Below are 16,091 nucleotides of genomic sequence, written 5' to 3' on the forward strand. Positions count from 1 at the left end.
TGTGTGTGTGTGTGTGTGTGTGTGTGTGTGTGTGTGTGTGTGTGTGTATGTGTGTGTGTCTACCTTTCGTCTGTCTGTGTACACATATGTTTTAGGTGTCAGATTTCCTGGTGATACCTTAAAATTTTTGTCAAAGATACAAAGTGAAAGTATATACCGGAAGAATTATGATCCTTTTAACTCAGAATCCTGGGTAGATAAAGAATACATGAAATAGCAGCTTCTAATTTCTTTTGACCTATGATTAAAAATATATTTTATGGGAGCTGGAGGTGTAGCTCAGTAATAGAGTCTTTGCATATGAAAAGTTATGGGCTTGCTTTCTGGTATAGCAAAAGCAGAAACTCTGTGCGTGTGTGTGTGTGTGTGTGTGTGTGTGTGTGTGTGTGTGTGTACATGCACACAATCATGTTTATACATATATAATTTAAGCCAAAATATAAAGAATAAGTTTTACCCTTATGTGTACATTTGTAATTCTTTTGTTATTGTAGGTGGTAATTCTTAGTTCCCTCTCAACAGCTCACTAATAGGTTGGAAACTGCAGTTTAAAAAACCCTGTTTAGGGTCTGGCAGCATGGCTTAGTGGGTCAAGGTTCTTGCCACCAAGCCGGATATCCCAGGCCTGATCCCTGAAACTCATGGGGGAAAGAGAACTGACTCCTTAAACTCCCCTCTGCCCTCCACAACATACTCTATTAATGCGAGAGCGTGCCTGTGCACACGCACACACAGAAATAAGAAAATACAAAAGTGTCTTGAAGACAGAAATCCCTTAATGTTCAGCACTAACTCTAAGGAGATACATGTTGGTGCGTGCTCTTGAATTACCTGAATGAGGATGATTTTCTACGTCATTATGCATGCCACCTGTCTCTTAAGAAATTCACAGTAGTCTCTGTTACTTGGGTGTTCAAAGATCTACAGCATGTCAGTGGATTATACAGTCAAGCTTTAATTGAAGATTTTAATGAGCCCTTTAATTTTCTCATTAAACACATTTCTCCTCATTGCCTATAATCAAATAGCAATTTTTTGGCTTTTGGTTATTTGTCATCATCTAGATAATCCATTGCCTTTTGATTTCTTAGGTTATTCTTTCAACAGTAGATACCTGAAGGAGCTTGTGTTTATTTAAGGCTCTTCAAGAGAAGCAGCTAGGAACTCTTGAATTTTTGTATCACCAGTATTTGAATATCATGGAGTTTATTTCCTATTTCTTTATATTAATACTGATTCTAATGAGTTATATTAAAATGTAGTCATCATACGGAAGTATGTAATCTTAGCTATCACTCATTACATAAAATTTTTTGAGGTAGGGGTTTTACTCATTATAATTGCTATTTTCAAGTTACTTTATCATTATAGGGAACCATAAAAAGCATATGAAATTATACTGTTATAGCTCTAAGAATCCTCAAAGGATATAGGAAAAAACTTCTTGTCCTGAATTGGTATCATTGAAACTAACATTAAAAGTAAGTAGTTGTCCTGTGGTTGACGGATTAAGAAAACTCTCTTTGCAGTATGACTAGAGCTAAACAAAGTAGTACTACAGTGTATTGTGCAGATTAAGTATTTGTGAGGTAAAAGGAGGCTTATACAGCAGAAGGTAGTTTATATGAAAGGTCCAGTGTATAGGAGTGAGCTTCTATTGTAGATAGGGAAAGTTCTTGAATCATTTACTGTCATTTAAATAGTTGACATTTGCTTTACAGAATTTCATGGAAGCCTTTTTTCTTTCTTTCAGACACAGAAACAAGTGAAAAAATACAAGGAAGTGGAATTCTTCAGTTGTTTGCAAATCTGTTGACGCCACAGGCCTCTTGCACAGCCAAAGTAGCCAACATCATAGCAGAAGTAGCCAAAAATGGTGAGGTTTGCATCAAGAATTTTCTGCTCGGAACATCTTCAGTTTTACACCTTACTTGTCAGTATGTTTCATTAATTTATGTTTTGGTTTCATAGATTAGACGTTTTCTACTTTTTCTTTGACTTTGTTGCTGTTTTAGATGACTCCAGTTAACAGTTATTTTCTTCATATATTCCCACTTATTTAGGGTAGAATTAGGAGAAGCTACTATTCATCTCTGATGTTCTTTTTCATTTTTAGTTTAGGTCTAAGATCATTATGTTTCATCTCATCATTGTTGCGCCTCTTATCACAGGGGAGCTTGCGTCTTTGTGTGTATTGGTTCGTGTTGTGTTGTGGTGCTGTAGAAAGCCTCGATAGTTTTCCCTACTTCACTTCCCCTGTTTTGGGCTGATGTTGATAGCAACAGCGTAGTTGGTAGGTATGCTCCCCCTTTCACTTTTTCTTTCATAGAAAACTGTGCCTTAAATCCCTTACTGAAATGTAATCTCGACACTGTGGAAAAGCAATAATATCATAAATTATATAATACTAACTTCATCCCATTGTATAATTTATATCCACTGACAGATTCCTTGGAAGAATTAAGCAAAAAGTATTTTTTGCATGATTTTTTTATTTGATCGGTGTCTTAGTTAGGGTTTTACTACTGGGAACAGACACCAGGACCAAGGCAACTCTTACAATGACAATGTTTAATTGGGTCTGGCTTACAGGTTCAGAGGTTCAGTCCATTATCATCAAGGTGAGAGCATGGCAGCATCCAGGCAGGCATGGAGCAGGAGGAGCTGAGAGTTCTACGTCATCATCTGAAAGCTACTAGGAGAATATTGTTTTCCCGGCAGCTAAGACTAGGGTCTTAAAGCCCAAGTCCGTAGTAACACACCTACTCCAACAAGGCCACACCTCCAAATAGTGCCACTCCCTGGGCCAGGCATATACAAACCATCACATTTTTAGGAAACACTGAATAAGCAAAGCAACCTTTAAGCATAAGGGGAAAACAGTAATTATAACAATACTTAGTATGTCTTACTTCGACAAAATTTGGTATTTTGCCTTTTATTCTAATGTTTCATAGATCAGTAGTTCTCACAGAGCAATTTAAACATTTCTGATTTCATTTGAGTAATTACCATGCTAATTGATTTTGCGAAGAACTGTTGTTTGGGCTGGAAAGGCAGTGTACATTGATATAAATTACCAAATGTGAAATTGGCACGAAACACTTTCCTTATTTAAAGCTCATCAAAATGCCTTTCAAGTGTCAGTGAGCGTCTGTATTGGTAAATCCTATTTGATTTGATTGTTCACTGAAAACTGACTCTTATGATTTATCTGCCGTTATCTAAGATAGTGACCTGGGTTCAAAGTGGAGCTTCCCAATGACTTGTTATCTTAAACTAACCTCTTCTGATACAAGGCAGCTTGGCTTTTAAGATGAGTAGTTTATTTTTAACCATATCAGAGTCACAGTATAGATTTTGGAGAATCAGAAGGCAAGATTTATTACCAGAAGCCCTCTTTTTATGATAGCATACACTCAGTTAATCATGATAGTTCTGCTAGCAGGGGTTTTGTCTAGCTGTGCTTTGGAGGGCATTGGCTGTGACCCAAAGACAACAGAAGGCTCAGCACTGGCACTTTGCATCAGGTAGATAAAGGACATATTACTTTACTCATGAAAGTAAATGGATATATTTGGATTTTTATTGCTTAACTATCATCACTGGTTTTTTTTTTTTGTTTTTTTTTTTTTTAAAGAATGACTGAGAAAATAGAGAATACTCTTACTAAGTGTTTTTCTTTTTAACATTTAGAAATGCAGCATGATACAACAGCGTATTCACTGGGCTTCTTTCTTATTAGAAACTTGACAATAAAAAAAGTTAATCAATAGAGTTGATTTTTTTCTTGCTGTGTAGATTATGTAACTTCAAGGAAGAAATACTAGCATATAACTCATAAGTCCAGATACAACATAGAATGTTCTTAAATTTTATTTACATATAAAATAATATGCATATTGACATAACCTGGCTGTGTTAAAAAATTCAGTGGCACATTTAAGCTTGATATGAAAGTATAGTTATAGTGATAGACATTTAGACCTTTTAAACTCTTCTTGTATGTGATAGGCTTAAAGCTGGTTTGAGGCAGTAGAGAAATGAGCAAAACAAATACCTATGAGTGATTCTTTCTTTTAAAACTGGACTTGTGCCTGGGTAAATAAGGGAAGGGTTTACTTCACCAGGTAAAGTCCATACATACTGCACAAGTGAGAGTTGGGTTCCTAGAACCCATGTGGAAACTGGGCTAATGCGTTGGTTGCCTACAATCCCAGCACTCCAGAGGCAGAGACGGGATTACCAGAGCAAGCTGGCTAGCCAAACTAGCCATAGTCAATGAAGTACAGGTTCTACAAGAGACCCAGTGTCAGAAAATAAACTGGAGAGCTATTGAGAAAACACCCAACGCCAGCTCAGGCCTCTGTATGGTTGCACATACACTCTTGTATACATATTGTCCCATGCACATATGAACGTGTACACACTTGCAGTAAATAATAAAAACTAGTATTGTACAGTGTCCATAGTACCATGATGAGTAATTCTCAACATTAGCTTCTATTATATGCTTACATTGTGTTGTGTGTTATATCCATTGCTGTAAATTCTTGCTGAGGTTTGTTTTAACAAGTCTTCTAGGTGATTCTGGTAAGTGTTAAGGTTAAGAACCAAATCTTGGTCCAGAGTAATACAAAGTCAGCAGCATGAGTCAACATTATCCTTTTTTTTTCCTGTATCAAACTTTCTACCAGAATGCCCAGAGCATTAATAATCCAAGGGGTTCAGGGAAGGCCCTACCAGAAACATGGGGACTTCTTATTCAGTGTTGTAATTTAATGTATTTTAATTCTGTCCTTCATTCCATATCAGATAGGTGTTTATTTTAATGTTAAATGTGTGTGTGTGTTTTTTCTAGCATCGTGAAACACCAGTGGGGAAAATGTACCAAGTTATTTAATAGCTGAAGTTTACCTTGACATACAAAGTGTTAGAACCTTAACCCATGACTGTGCAAGAACAGCTGTCAGTATTATCTTTCGAGATGAAGACAATAAAGAAAGCATTTATCAAAAGCAGAAGCTTGTCAACTCACCTTAAAGTCATTCATTTTTATTCATGCCTTACATCAAAAGAAAACCATATAAAGCTAAGAGTTGATAGAGGAAGGTTGATGTAGCACCATTTAGAGCCCCTTGCAGTAAGGCACACTCTAGCACTCCCTGTACTTGGCTTGCAACTTTGGATTAGTGCTCGGTTCTTTCAAGTAGTTGAAAGTGAGGAAGGTACACGTAAGTCTTATTTTCAAGTATTTGATGAGTGTCTTTGTAAGTTTATGAATCTGTCTCTTTACAAAGAAAAACATTTTTTGGTTTTCATCTCAGCCTATAGTTTATAATGACACTGAATAAATACATAGTTGAAGTAAGTCTGATAAAGAAAAAGGTAAAAAAAAAAATAAGAAATTAGAAATAGTTTACTAAGTCAAAGATCCAGAGAGGTGAGAATCCACTTTGTTCTTAACTTTTATAAACATTGAATTAGAACAGTGCCTCTGAATTGAAGTCTACACATAATGCAATAAGTTATTTAATTGATTAATTATGTTTTTAGACATGCATACATATGTACGCATGTGTACTGGTATCTGCTTTCTGTGATTTCCACCAGCTTGTGCTCAGTGATACTACTCTTTATATTCTTATTATACTGTAAGTATCTCCTAGTCTCCATTTTCTGGAGTTCAAATTGACAAGAGAGCCTGACCTCGCTTTTTCATCACCACTGCCTTGCTTAGCAGACCTTTCAACATAGGCTCTTTCATAGTGCTGTACATGTACAGGCTGGTTGTGTTTTAGAATCCAGCCTGGCATGGCCGGGGACAGGTTCCTGTGGTGTTGACCTAGCTGTGTGTATGCTAGGAACACCTTTGAACTTAGATGTCCATCATAGCCATTCTGAAGCTTCTCCGATGTCATGCACACAGTATTGCAAACATTTTTGGTAAGTTCTGGAGTTGTATATTTGCACATGTGTGAGTGCGCACGCACACACACACACACACACACACACACACACACACACACACGGGGAAGTAAGGAGGGATAGTTGCCTTTTCATCTCCATTCAGAAAGGATTTTTAGTTATCTTTTTTATATTAACTGAATATTGGCGTCCTCAGCAGCTCTGTTCTAGCTCCATGCTTCCTAATAAAAATAATCAGAATATTTTATAATTTTTCTGCAGTTATTTATCTTCTTTCCAAATACCTATTGATTTCAAGTTTTGAGAAATTGGTATCAGAAAACCAATTAGAATATGAGAGCAAAGAAAAAAAAACATAATTCTTTGATGTTTGCATTCTTTGAAGGCAGTTAACAAAATAGTGACGTAACAATAGGTACCATTCTTGAAATAAAAATCCAAATGATACCATTTCTAAATTTCCTATTTAAATAGTAATCAATAAAATGATCTCAACTGTTGTAAGCCAACTGAAAAAAGAAACGAATCAGTTATTTAACTTAACAGTTGGAGTGCATAGATACTTCTGAAATAAGCATTAATATCAAAGGAAGTCCATCAATAGATTAATGCTGTTGTCTCCTTTGTTCGTGAGCATGTATAACGTAATTCCTTTTTCATACCATATCATAGGGTATTCTGCATTATTAAAACTGTCTAAACTTAGAGGTCTAGTAGAAAGTAATTTTAATCATGGGAGTTTAAATTGTAGTAAGGTTTCAGTATTATAAAGATAAGAGGTAGTGTAGGAATGGAGTTCTTGAGGCCAAGGGGCTGCCTCTGTCACTCACAGCTGTCTGTCACAGGGAAACATTGTGGAGGCGTTACTGCTCACCTAATACCCAATATGCTGCACTTTGAGAATTTTTAAATGAAGCAAAAAGAGGAAGATTACTTATGAGGATATACACAGGCTACATGGAACAGAAACAGACAGAAACAGACTAAAAACTGGACCCTCTTGAAAGTGGGAGTGCAAAGTTCATGTTCTTTAGTAAGATAAAAATTCTCCCCTGAGAAATTAGTTGTTTATTCATTAGAACAAGCTGATAGCAAATGCAAAGTCCACAAGGATAAATCTAACACTGGCTTTTGGAGAGTTTTAATCAACTACCTTTCCTTATTTTTGATTTTTGGGGTGAGACGGTAAAAGAATGAGGTTTCTTTCTAATACTTTCTGTGGTGGTATCACCGAGAGTCAGCCATCAGAGAGTAGTAAACCCAAAGATAAAGGAAAACAGATTTGAATGTCAAGAAAGCATAGTATTTGGTGGATAGACCTGTAAACGCGTGAACATGGCGAGAGCAGACTTGAGTGATCCGTAAACTGGATGTTAATAAAGATGAGGAATTCAGAATTCTTCTAGGCCTGAACAATTGAAAAAGACCTATTATTAGAAGGATTCACTGGAACCTTTCATTTTTCTTCTTAACTTTGAGCTTTTCGAGACAGTGTAGTGATAAGCTGGAGCACTTGGTAGCCTAGTTTGTAGCTTACCCTTTAATTATCAGACTCTGCAATAGCCCTGCCACCGTCACATGCTGTTTCTAAAACATGTCGGTCATTCCCAGGAGATAGTGCTAGCCCAGCTGTAATGAAAGTTAGTTAAAATACTACCGGTTTATGGTGGAGCTTACATACAGCAGATAGTGTGACCCTACTAGTTTTTGTGTGCTTATTGGTTTCATCAGGTATTTAATAGGGTAGTAGGCAAGAAATTTGAACAGAAATGTGCTTTCCAATAGTAAGCCCTTTAAGCTTAACAGTATGTGTTCATTTTATTAGGGGAGATGACGTATATTTCGAGTTCTAATTAAACATGTCTCTTCTTTTCAGAATTTATGCGAATCCCGTGTGTAGATGCCGGATTGATTTCACCACTGGTACAGCTGTTAAATAGCAAAGACCAGGAAGTGCTGCTTCAAACTGGCAGGGCTCTAGGAAACGTATGCTACGACAGCCGTAAGTGTCAAGATATTGGTGATACTTTTACAGTTTTTTTTAAGAATTATGAAATTATGATTTTCAAGTTGGTTTCAATTTGGTGTCAGGATTGACTTTTCTAGACAGTCCAGTTAGTTTTAGCTTTATTTAGCAGAACTGATAGAAACTTGGGCCATCATGTACTTAACTAAGTAGTTAGAGGGAGTAAATTCCCGTTTCTTACAAGAGGTATTTTCTAAGTAAATTGCTAAAACTCTTGAGACCTTTAAGTTTAACAAAACTCCATTTGTAGATCTTTAAATCAGGTTTTACTGAAGTACTATCTGAGTGAACATGCTTCTGGAAAGTTTTTAGTTTCTAAGTCTGTCCAAATGAATTTTTAATTAATTACCATTCAGTAAAACCATTCTTAAACTTCATCATCTCCTCAAAAGCTAGATCGGCCCACTGCATTTCGCATTGGCTCCATTACGTCATTGCCATCCTTACCACCCTGGGGAACGCTGTGCTACCTGTGTGTTGATTTACTCCAGCCATACCGCATTTGCTGAGTCTCGTCTCACGTATACACAGGAAACTCCTGAGTGTAAAGCGCAACATGATGACACACACTTTTAATCCCAGCACTCCAGAGGCAGAGGCAGGAGGATCACCAGTTCAAGGCTGGCCTGGGCTGTATAGAGAGCTCAACAAACAAACAGCAGACTTGAGAGTGTTTTCAATTAATCAGGCGTATCTTAGTTTTTTCCAGATTTTTATTTTTGAGCCAGAAACCACACACTTATCATTAAAGTTTAAATGACCTACAAAATCAGTATTTGTACAACCAAGATAACTTTACCATGTTTTCCTTGTTGAGCCCATACCTTAAGGGAGTTGTATTTTGCTGTGAATACTAAAATTTGGGGTTTTTTTTTTGCCTAACATGGTGTTTTAAAATGTGATTTACACCTGTAAACCATACATATATTTATAATAAAACAAAAACCGCAAAGGAAACTGTATTTATTATCTGTAATTGTTCTGTAGCATTCGCGGGGAAGGCAGTCTTCTTCTTCTCGCTCTCTTCTCTTTCCTATCCTCGCTCTCTTCTCTTTCCTGCGGGTAATGGTGTCCAGGACATCTGAATGTAACGTGTAGTGTCCAGTTTCTAATCCCTGATGATGCATGTAAAGTTACATATGTTCTACTCCATTCTGATTCTGTTTCTTAAGGTACTAGCTTCATTTACAAAATGAGAGTTTTTCATGTTTATAATTTTGCAGTGTGTGTGTGTGTGTGTGTGCACGTGTGTGTGTGTGTTTTATTAAGCATCATAGATTTTGATCTCAGCTCTCAATGATTCATTTATATAAGACAAATTCTTTTTATTAATACATATCCCTAACCTCTCTCTGCACAGTAGTAGTTACTGAATGGTTATATGTGCTTTCAGAATATTGTAAATTATGGTTTCGTTCTTGCCCTTTTGTGTTTACTGGAGAATTTAAAGCCATCAAAATTCTTTAAATATTATTCAGCTTAATTTTGTTGAATTTTTTTTTTCCTCAAAACGTGGGAATTAATGCCTCTTATGGGACTTTTCCTGAAGTCTTACTTGGTAATGGCAAAATAGAAGAGCACTGCAGTCTCCTGGTTCTTTATGGTTTTCATGGACACACAGTGATTTCATTCCCTGTGTATTTTAAAGAACCTTGAACTCGGGGTGGCAAATGTCAAGATACTACGGCTATAATTTGATGAAGGTGAAGGTCACTGTGATAGTATTTACAGTGTTTGTTCCTCTGCCTTATGAGACATGCAGTATAAAGTTTTATTGGTACAGTCGAGGCTGTAACGCTAATATATTTTATTTATGTAGTAATATTTACAACTACTCCATCCTTCAGTAGAAATTACAGTTAAATTGATAAATAACATAGTGCCTTAAGCCAGAGCTTTCTCTTCTTAGTCTTAGTTAAAGAAGGGTGTGAAAAATACTAAAGATAAGTGGTTTATTGCTGTAAATCATGTGATACAATGGATGCATTGGGCAGTGTTGTCACGTGTGTACAACTTAAGACTGCTTTCTTATTTTATTTTAAATTAAATTTATGTCAGCTTCTTAATGCTTTTCTCCAGAATCATTCTAGAAAAACTAGAGTTTATACTTAATTACCAAGATATCAAAGTACGAATTTAGTACTGTCTGTAGTTACTTGTGAATTTATTTGAAGTGCATTTATTATTTATTTTGTGAAAGTTGGGATTTTAAGAAACCTGAAAGTTAGGCTTACCTGAAAAGACTATGCTGACTTCTAGTTTAAATAATGAACCATTTCCCCTTTATCAAGAATATGATGTTTTTGAAAGAGAGGGGGGGGGGAGAGGGAGAGAGAGGGAGAGAGAGGAACAGGAAACATTACAAATTAGTAAATTTAAGAGACATGCTTCTTCAAAATACAACATATTTTAAAGTTCATATTAATTTATTCTTATGAAATTTAACCCGTCAGGCTAATTGAGGTTGAGTAATTAGTTTGCTCCAAATGCATAAGTTTTAAAGGTGTGGTTTTTATTTGGGGTGGTAGTAGGCATGCAGTAGATAAGTTAGATAGATGGAAAATTAGCATTTACAGAAGGCACTGTAAGCAACTCCCTACAGGAGGGGAAAAATGAGAAATCTGTGTCTATGTGATAGACGTTCGCTAACAAAACTTTAGCAATTTATTTGAAAGAAATACCCATAAAATGCATGGAACTCTAGCAGAGAAGTAGGTCAGGCTTCTGTTTTAGTAACAGCCTTGTCAGTTCCCATTATAGGTATTCTTCCTAACGGAAGCAAATGTTCTTATATAATCCCCACATCCCAAGACGGAGCAGCATACCTGTCGGCTTTTTGCTGGAGAACCTTTGGATGCATCTCTGTCTTGTGTGTGTCGATGAAGGAATCACCAACTGGGAACAGGGTTCACTTACAATTGTTTAGGGTACTTTCTTCCGTAGAACCTCTGAGGCATTTCATTACAGATTCTTCTTTCAAAGCATTCAAATAGACTTTCTGGATGCAAGCAATATTTCAAATTTTGTGTGCCATAGTAACTATTAATTTTGCCAGGGTAGCTCTTCCTGAGAAGTTTGTCATCTTTCAAAGAAGTTGTATATAGAAAAATTGTATTTCAATTTGTAAAGAAATCAGCAAAGTTGTCTGTAGTGGAACTTGGTCAGGAATGTTATTTTAAATGGAAGTATTGTATTTCAGAAATGCTTGTTCTATGTGCACGATCCCTTCAAAGCTTATATTCTAAAACTCAAGAATGTGATTGCCTTACTTGGAATTTTTGTAGCATTCTCTGTTTTGATTGATACCTAAAATTAGAGCTGTGCACATTTTAAATTGCTGATTTGTTTCTGTGTTCCTAAAGCTCTAAAAGGTCCGTGGAATGTCTCATCTGCATTTAACGTCCCCAGGGATACATTGGTTATTGGAGATTTGAGTTTCTATATGTTAATATTACTGCCTGAGTTTAGGAAATAGCATTAGATATGCACACACCTTTAATCCTAGCACTCAGGAGGCAGAGTCACGTGAATCTCAAGAGTTCAAAGTTCAAGGCCAGCTAGTGAACTCTGGAATTTACTACAGAGTAAGTTCCAGGACAGCTAAGAGAAATCCTGTCTCAGAAAAACAAAACAAGTAAAAACAACAACAAAAATGATATGAGTAGAGACTAACAGGAAATGACTATATAAAATTCAGTGTTTACCTGTTTTATATGAAGAGCAAGATTAACACAATCAAACTTGAGAATTGAGTATGCTGCTTATAATGATAAAACAGTGCTTGCTGTTCTATAGTTCTGTTATTAGAACGATATACATAGTTTAAGGCTCTTACATGATGTAGTATTTCATTTCACAGAACAGAAAATTACAGTCTTCCTGAGTGAATAAAATAATCAAAACGAGTTAGGAATCCAGTTTGCCAAGGGCAGTTTTTGTAAAGTAAATTCTATTTATTTAACTGACTTCAAGTATACAAAAGAATGGTCAAATACCTGCATGTTACTAATTCTTAATATGTTACATGATTGATTGATAGGTGGGTGGATGGGTGGGTCGGTCGGTCGGTCGGTCGGTCGGTCGGTTGGTCGGTTGGTATATGAGGTGGGGGGATGGGCATTGCATTCACATGAATGTACAGAGGTAGACCTTGAATATTTTTCTCTGCCAGCCTCATTGCCTTGAGACAGGTCCTCTCCCTGAACTAAAATCTTGCTGTTTGAACCAAGTTTGCTAGGCAGTGAGCTGCCAGAATTCAGTTCTGTCCACCCAGCAATGCCATGGTTACAGGCACCTATAGACAAGCCCAGCCTTTTATATGGACCCGGAGGATTGGAACTCAGGTCTTCATGTCTGTAAGCCATCTGCCTGGCTCCAGTGTTATATTATTTTTATGCATGGGCCAAATAACCTAGTTTAAAGTAACTGCAAGTGCCAAGAAATAAATAATAGCTAAACAATATTTTATAATGAAAATTAGATTATTATGTTAATATAGTACAGAAATGCTTTGAAATTGTACAGGTAATCAATACTTGCATCCGCTTTATTAAATGGAATTATTTATTCTGGTACTTGGAAATATTTATTTCAGTGATCAATTTATTTGGTTTGAGGGTTTTGCTGCCTTTTTTTCAATGTTTCATTTTAGAAGAAATTGAATTTTTAGCTAGTAGCATACAGACAACATTCAACTTTAATCAGTTAACTTACTATCAAAGTATGCCATTTATAGAAGAAAAGAATGGATAACTGTTTTGCAATGGAGCTTTTAGATTTGATTATTGACTGTTATCACATGAAAATACTTCATAAAGAGGTTCTGTGTGGATTGAAGTAGAAGCTGTCTTATAGTTCTTGTAAGCGCTAAAAACCATACATGAAAAAGAACAGCGCTGTAAATATAGTAGAGAAAATATCATGGTCAAAAGCAGACACAGTGAGGAGACTGGAGTACATATTAAGTAAGTGGCTTTTACTACAGTAGTAACAAGAGTATAAGGTCCAGCCGCCTTTTAAACTAGGTCAAATAGTGCATTCTAGGGAAGGAAAGGAAATAGGTTGTTAAAAGTTATAGTATATAAAAATTTAATATGCCCCCTGGAAGGCAGGTAATGTAATAGATAGAACTTCAGCTGTACCATTTAACATATCTGATATTTTTTTAGCTCTAAATTTTGTTAGATTAAAATAGACTTGTTTCATGGAATAAATAGGATTTATGGCTGGGTATGGTAGGACACTGTTAATCCCAGCACTTGGGAGGCAGAGACAAGCAGATCTCTGAGAGTTCGAGGACAGCCAGGACTACATGAGACCCTGTCTCACTGTCCACCTCCAAGTAGGATTTCTATATAAAAGCAGAACATAGATTATAAGACATTATGCAAAGGAAATAAATACTATGATAATTCTAAACTGTACTGTAACCGAATCTAGCATATGCACAGTATGTACTGTATATTTACAATGCATATATAAAAGACTAAAAGCTTATAAAGAAAGCAAAACAAAATATTATAAGAAGCAAGGCCAAAATACTTGACCATATGTAACTATTAAGTAAACCTCAGCTTCTTGGCAGCCATAGTGAACAAAAAAAATTGGTTTATATGAGTCGTACCCTATGCTAAAGAGGAATGTTACAGTTATTAAACAGATCCTTAAAACACATGCAAGCAGGGAATTAGGACCGTTCTGTGTGTATACCTCGTGACAATACATGAAAGTCCTGACTGGCATTAGGTATGGTGTCTTGGATAATGGTTCTGCAGAGTTTGCTCATGTGCTCCAGTCAGTGACCTTTGTCTTGCTCTTTGACAGAATCCAAGAAACAACACTGTGTAGTTTTATTTGAGAAACATCGCCCAAGTATGTTGGGTTTTGGTGGTTACCTCAAGTACGTAACTTAAATCTTTGGGGGAAAAAAATGACTTGTTTTCTACTAGTTTAGCTTCAAACCAAGATACTTTGTACGATATGTCCAGGTTGAGATCTCTAAAAGAAGAAAGAAAAAAAAAGTTTGTCTTTGCTTATTAAGTCCATTGCCAGTCTGCTAAAACTCTAATTTGCATGAAAGTGAGTCCTGATGAAAACTGTATTAGTGCCACTGCACAAGTCTGTACGTAAATTGCTTAGACCTGTACATTCATGTACACACACAAAAGGAGAAATAATGAAGTCTGAATAGAGACCTTAGATCTCCCAGTGTGGATGTCCTGGGAGATGTTGTATCTATATTATGTGACATCCTCTTGGGACATGAAAATAAACATTCAACAAGAGCATGCTGTGGTTGGGACCTTGGATGTCTTGGGTTGATTGGTTTTTGTTTTCTGTTTGTGTGTGTGCATACGTGTATGCATGTACCCATGCCTGTGTCTCTCTGTATGTCTGGTAGCTTCCTATGAGCCTCTACATACTTGTAAAAAGCTTAAAACATCAATATGTCCAGGTGTAACAAATATTCTTGCTTCTTTTAGTTCTTCTTGGGATAGAAGCTCTCTCTTTTTCTTCCTCTTCCTCTTCCTCTTTCTCTTTCTCCCCCTCTCCTAAGCATTCATAAAATTATAAAGCATTGCCTCATAATGCTATTTTTACAGTGTTTGGACCATTAAAGTGAAGAACAAAATTGCCTGCATTTTTTGTTCCTTCATATTTTTAACAATAAATAAACAAATACATACATAAAATGAAAACGGTACCGTTGAAATGAGATTTAAGAGGCAGGAATAAACAGGTTTATGATTAAAAGAGAGGGAACAATTCTGCTTTAGGGAAAAACTTGATCAGAAGGCCAGTGTCACAGATCGGCCATGGCTTCTGGTTTCCTAGGAAAGTATAAGTTCATAAAGCCCCCAGCACAGTGATGGTGTGAACCTTGTGCTGGGGGGATTTGGAGACAGGGTACTCACATAGGTATGGTTGTTTTCAAGCAGCCCAATAGGGATGCAGCTCCCAGGTGATAAAAGATGCTGATTTGGCATGTTTGCTAATATTTGTCATCAACTTAAAACCCTGTAAGGTAAGGATTTATTGTGCATCCTAAGGTATGACAAGAACAGGCTTGCAGTGTAGCTCTGATTGACATTTCCACTGTCACAGTGGTGGACAGCATGGATATGGAAGAGGCATGAGGCAGAGGTTTGGGACGCCGTCCTAACAGGCCAGCTGTGGTGCTAGAGAGGCCTTTAATGTGACGCTGGAGGCTGGGGTGACACGGTTGGTTTGTTCTTGGTTAGCATTTATACCTGGTTTAATACTGATGTTAAGTACTTCAGTAACTGATTCTTACACTTTGAAATCCCTTATCTGTTAAAATGGTACTAAGAAACCCAAACTGGGTCAATTTTTACTGTTAATAAAATCATTAGAGAAGAATAAACTAGCTGCTTGTTCTTGCTTGATTAGCGAGCACATTAGCAGAGGCATGGAGTACTCGTTTCTGAGTTGTAATTTCACAGACATGAAGGTGGAGCTGAACTGTTGGGGGTGTTACATATGACAGAAATTAATGACTGGGGGCTAGGAGGCAATAAGAAACCATGTGTGTTCTTCACACTTGATGTTTGTGTGACTTGGATGCTAGGTTGCTTCCTGTGCCTGAGTAGGAAGTCTGAATGGCCATTGATTTGACTCTTCCTGATTATTAAGGTTTAGGTGATATAGGGAAAAATCAGTTTATAAAGCCCTGGGAAAAGGAATGTATGAGCATTAACTATTTTTTTTTATCACTTTCACTTTACCTGTTAAAGCTGAAGTTTTGACATAAACATAAATTTCCCACTCTGTTGAAAACCTATTAATACATAGTATCCTCTATTGCATTTCAGTGATGGCATTTATAGGTCATCTGTTGCAGAAAGCTGTTTTAGAAAGAATTATCAAACAGCTGGTAAGAGATAATGTGGTAGTGTGCAGAGTCAGTGTCGGTTCTAGCAGGTGTAGCTTGGTCTCCATCAGATGCAATGTCGTGACCTCATTTTGATACCATTTGTGATACCAGTGGTTCGGGATGTGCGCTTACCTGCGTTCTTCTTGTCCTGATCTGCTATTGTACAAGTAAATGCATAACTTTGAAATCCTACATAAGACATCATTTAAATCTGAATATAATATTATGTCACAAATGCAAGTT

The 16,091-nt window shown here is 36.6% G+C and overlaps 1 protein-coding gene across 8 annotated transcripts in view; it reads left to right on the forward strand.

Annotated features, from left to right (window-relative positions):
- Window positions 1-16,091, forward strand: part of Rap1gds1 (Rap1 GTPase-GDP dissociation stimulator 1) — a 132,787-nt gene that overhangs the window by 49,179 nt on the left and 67,517 nt on the right. For 6 of the 8 annotated variants that reach the window (XM_028760442.1, XM_028760443.1, XM_028760445.1 and 3 more), the window contains exons 3-4: window positions 1,754-1,876; window positions 7,805-7,930. In XM_028760442.1, coding sequence (XP_028616275.1) covers window positions 1,754-1,876; window positions 7,805-7,930 — 249 coding nt within the window. Of the gene's footprint in view, window positions 1-1,753; window positions 1,938-7,804; window positions 7,931-16,091 lie in introns of those variants that run through there. The other 2 variants (XM_028760447.1, XM_028760444.1) reach the window with 2 other exon arrangements.

The sequence above is a fragment of the Grammomys surdaster genome, unplaced genomic scaffold (assembly GCF_004785775.1).
Source record: "Grammomys surdaster isolate TR1022 unplaced genomic scaffold, NIH_TR_1.0 126531, whole genome shotgun sequence".
Classification (NCBI taxonomy): Eukaryota; Metazoa; Chordata; class Mammalia; order Rodentia; family Muridae; genus Grammomys; species Grammomys surdaster.